The 3,779-nt window shown below is 50.1% G+C and overlaps 1 protein-coding gene across 1 annotated transcript in view; it reads right to left on the bottom strand.

The window, feature by feature from the left end:
• The window catches only part of KCNJ8 (potassium inwardly-rectifying channel, subfamily J, member 8), a 5,453-nt gene extending 2,568 nt beyond the window's left edge, over positions 1 to 2,885 (bottom strand). Inside the window, exon 1 of the mRNA XM_009879671.1 lies at positions 2,439 to 2,885. Coding sequence (XP_009877973.1) covers positions 2,439 to 2,803 — 365 coding nt within the window. The 5' untranslated portion in view covers positions 2,804 to 2,885. The remainder of the gene's footprint in view (positions 1 to 2,438) is intronic.
• Positions 2,886 to 3,779: the final 894 nt, after the last annotated feature.

The raw sequence follows: 3,779 nt of genomic DNA, 5'->3' as shown, positions 1-3,779 counted from the left end.
CCCCTTTTTTTCCCCCCCCCTTTTCTATTTTTTTAATCTTTGGCAGATTCCCTTGTATTGAGGGGTTTATTTTTGCATTTCACTCTGCAGAAATCAGGGACGAAGGAGTTAATTAATACAATCCATGGAATGATTTCTTATGTTCATGAATATTTAGTTACATGCAGAATGAAGCTTCTGGTTTAAACTTAATCCAGCTTAATTAAATTTAAAGCCTTGTGGAGTAAATATTCTGATTACCTTAACAGTACTTCTTAAAAAAAAATAATAAAAAAGAGAATCCACCTTTGTACAGTGGACATAACTGAAGCAGCAAGTTTGTACAGCATTTTGGCCATATGAGGAGGGAGCCAGAAACTCAAAATCACATTATTCCCAGGTCCTTCCCCTTACAGCTGTGTAACAGTTTTCCTCTGGATAATATTTGCTTTCTGTGGCAAAGAACTGTGAGACTTTTAGAAATTTCTGCCATACTTTGAAAAATTAAAGTGCCGTGCAGGTTCTAGGCACTGGCTAAATTTCCCAAACCAGGTTTCCCGTAAATCTCTAATGGCACCTACCCAAGAAAGCTCTCCTGAAATATCTGTGGGCCTCAATCTCAGAAAAGCAGGTTAAAAAACATTTGCCATTATTTTGGTGTACATATCATTGCAATATTAAATATATTTTACATCTAACAACTCACCATTCTTTAAAAACGTGAGCAATCATATTGCTATTTCACGACTTTGTCCAAAGCAGTAGCCAGATTTAACAAGATGAAGTATTTCACTATGAAGGGAAGAGATTTTGGACATGGACACTTGAGCAGCTGTTGGCTGAACGACCCCAGGTACTCGCATGAGGGAGCGACGTGTGCTCTTTGTCAGGGGCTAAACCAGAAATTTACACCTATTCATTCACTCTGCTTTTTCCCACCCCTCCAGGCTGTCCTTGCAGCAGAGGCTTTCCTCTGGCTTTCCTGGAAGAGCCACAGCCGTGGGTCTACCTGGTCCCAGCGGCACGAAGCCCTCGGCAGCCGGCTCAGGCTCTGCAGGGTGGCCCAGCAGCCCCATGGGAAGCCCCATTGGGTGGGCTGAGCTGAGGGGGCCACCAGCCGAGCAGAGGGACATCCCCATGGCTGACCCTGAAGAGCCAGCAGGGTGTAGCTACTTGCTAATTCGGGTTGGATAAATCCCAGACGTGCCGGGGGTGACACCCCAGCGGGTGCAAGCTGGGTCATGACGTCTCATTTCAGAGACGACTGCCTATGGCCAGTTATTGGAAAAGAAATAACACAGTAAACCCCCTCTCCCCCACCCCAACCCGCCAACCCAATGAAGGTTAGCTGGGAAAAAATCCCCATTTCCTTTAGCTTGGAAAATCCCCATTTAGCAAAAAAGTGTCAAAACAAAGGGAGAATGAAATCTCTGCTCCTTCATCAGCCAGATACAATGTCCCTTCAAACTTGGTGAGGTGCCTCAAACCTACGTGCAGGAGAAAGGAGAAGCGGGAAGTGGAGACTCTGATGTCTCAGAAGACCCTACAAGCCCCCCCCCCGCCCCAGTCCCTCACAGAGCTGCAGTGTGTACCGGCAGCTGATCTGGGGCAGCCTGGCTGTACCGAATCAGGATTGTTCTGCTTAAAAACCTAATGCTATCAAAAGAGATTTTACTGATGCGATGACGAAGCGACCTTATTACTTATCCCCACCTCCAGTTCACACTCTTCTAGTCCTTGTGCGTATGTGTCACTTTATCAGTCCCCTGCAAATTGTCGTGGCTTTGGGGATGGAGAGTGAAATACTTTATTAGGTGACATTTAACCTAGTACTGCCTTGAGTTTTCACTGTCTGACATGTCATGCATGCCATGGAAACTGTTCCTCTGTCAAAACTGCTGGCCTATGGCTTCATCAAGGTATTTTGAAGCACCCCATATTTAGCTGTCTTATGAGACTCATCTTGATAGACATCTGGTTTTGCCCTACGCGGCACTTTTCTTGCTAGCCCTGCCTGACACCCACGGCTGGTGCCCTGCCTCTCAGGCACCGTTTTTGGGGCGGCTACCTTTCGCCGGCGCGGCGAGTGGCTCGTACCACGCTGGGGATGCTCCCGCTGCCGTAGACAACGTTACAATACATATAACACATACCCACTCTTGTAGCAGGCTCTTATCTCGACAGGCAAGGTATGTTACCCACAGAGTGTGGAGACACATGAAAAGCAGCAGGTCTCCCTCTTTCAGATCCTGTAAGGAATCAAAGAAATCTACAGTACAGTATTTTCCAAGCCCAGAAGGCTTGCTGAATTTACGTAATCTAGAGGAAAACACCGCACTTTTCAATTGTCTCAACCAAGCGCAATGGTTCATGTAAACCGACAGTTGCATTTTAGGCATCGGCAGGACAGCAGGCAGCTCCGTTCCCCCCCTTTAGTCATCCCACCGACCGTACTTTACCTGACACACGTCACGCATGGTGTCCACTTTGTGCTGTTCGTCATGCTTTCTGTGCTTGGGTCCATGTCACCGTGGGCAAAAGCCACCAGCCACCACATCATGGCGAAGAGCAGCCAGCTACACAGGAAGGACATAGTAAAGATGACCAGCGTGTGACGCCACTTCAGGTCCACCAAGGTGGTGAAAATGTCTTGCAGGAATCGCCCCTGCTCGCGGATGTTCTTGTGTGCCAGGTTGCATGCCCCGTTCTTGGCGATGAAGCGGGCTTTGCGTGGCCGGTCTCGGATGCGCGGCTTGCGCAGGTTCTCGGCAGCGATGCGTGCCAACACATACTCTTCAGGGATAATACTTTTCCGAGCCAACATCTTCCTGCCACCATAGTCCACTTAGCGAGATGTGAAATGGGGGGTGGTCCCTCTAGCGCGTCTCCGCAGGGAGCACTCTACCCTGCAAAAAAGAGAGAACCTGGTCAGAGTTGTCACCTATGCACTACAGCAAGAAGCCTCGATTAGGTACCCCTGCACCAACAACCATTATATTAAATGTCACTGTGTGACTACTTATTCTACAGTGCCCTCCCTCTTTCAGACCATCATTTTTATATGAGCAAGTGGTATCAGCTTGCAAAAGAAACAGAAGATGCTCTTTTGACACTCTGCAGGAAGGGAGGCTGCAGAACAGTCTTGCAAACGGTGTAACGTACGACAGGTCGGTTCCTCGGGCTGTTTCTCCAGGAGGTAGCTGTGCCCAGGTGGGTACCGCAACACGAAGCACTAAGTTATTTGCATCCTTCAGGACTTGGAGAATGAGATCTCTCTGGTGTCAACCAAGGCTAGTGTGCGGAGAGGCCGTGGAGACTCATTCCTTCTGTCTGTAGCCCCGCAGTGTGGGCAGGAGCCCTGCCCAGAGCTCCTGTCCCGTCCCCTCCGAGCATCACAAGAAGGAGCTGAGCTTGAAGTGCGGGAGGCAGGAAACGGGACTCCACGGAGCAGGCGGTCGCATTTCCCCTGCGCAGCTCTCTTTCCTTTCCCGGCTTAGGCGGGGAAACCCTGCCTTTATTCCCAAACTTTGTCCCCCAAACGGGTGACACAACAAACCCACGGAAAGCCCGGCTCCCCGCAGCTCCCCCGCCGGCTGGCCCGTCCCACCGGGGGAGGGGAGGGGAGGGCAGGGGCTGCCTGCCTCCCCACCGCTTCGCAGGGACCACCATAGTCCACTTAGCGAGATGTGAAATGGGGGGTGGTCCCTCTAGCGCGTCTCCGCAGGGAGCACTCTACCCTGCAAAAAAGAGAGAACCTGGTCAGAGTTGTCACCTATGCACTACAGCAAGAAGCCTCGATT

The sequence above is a fragment of the Charadrius vociferus genome, unplaced genomic scaffold (assembly GCF_000708025.1).
Source record: "Charadrius vociferus isolate BGI_N301 unplaced genomic scaffold, ASM70802v2 scaffold90, whole genome shotgun sequence".
NCBI classification, from domain to species: Eukaryota; Metazoa; Chordata; class Aves; order Charadriiformes; family Charadriidae; genus Charadrius; species Charadrius vociferus.
Note: the sequence above shows the minus strand (reverse complement) of the source record. Positions and strands in the feature narration are given on the sequence as shown.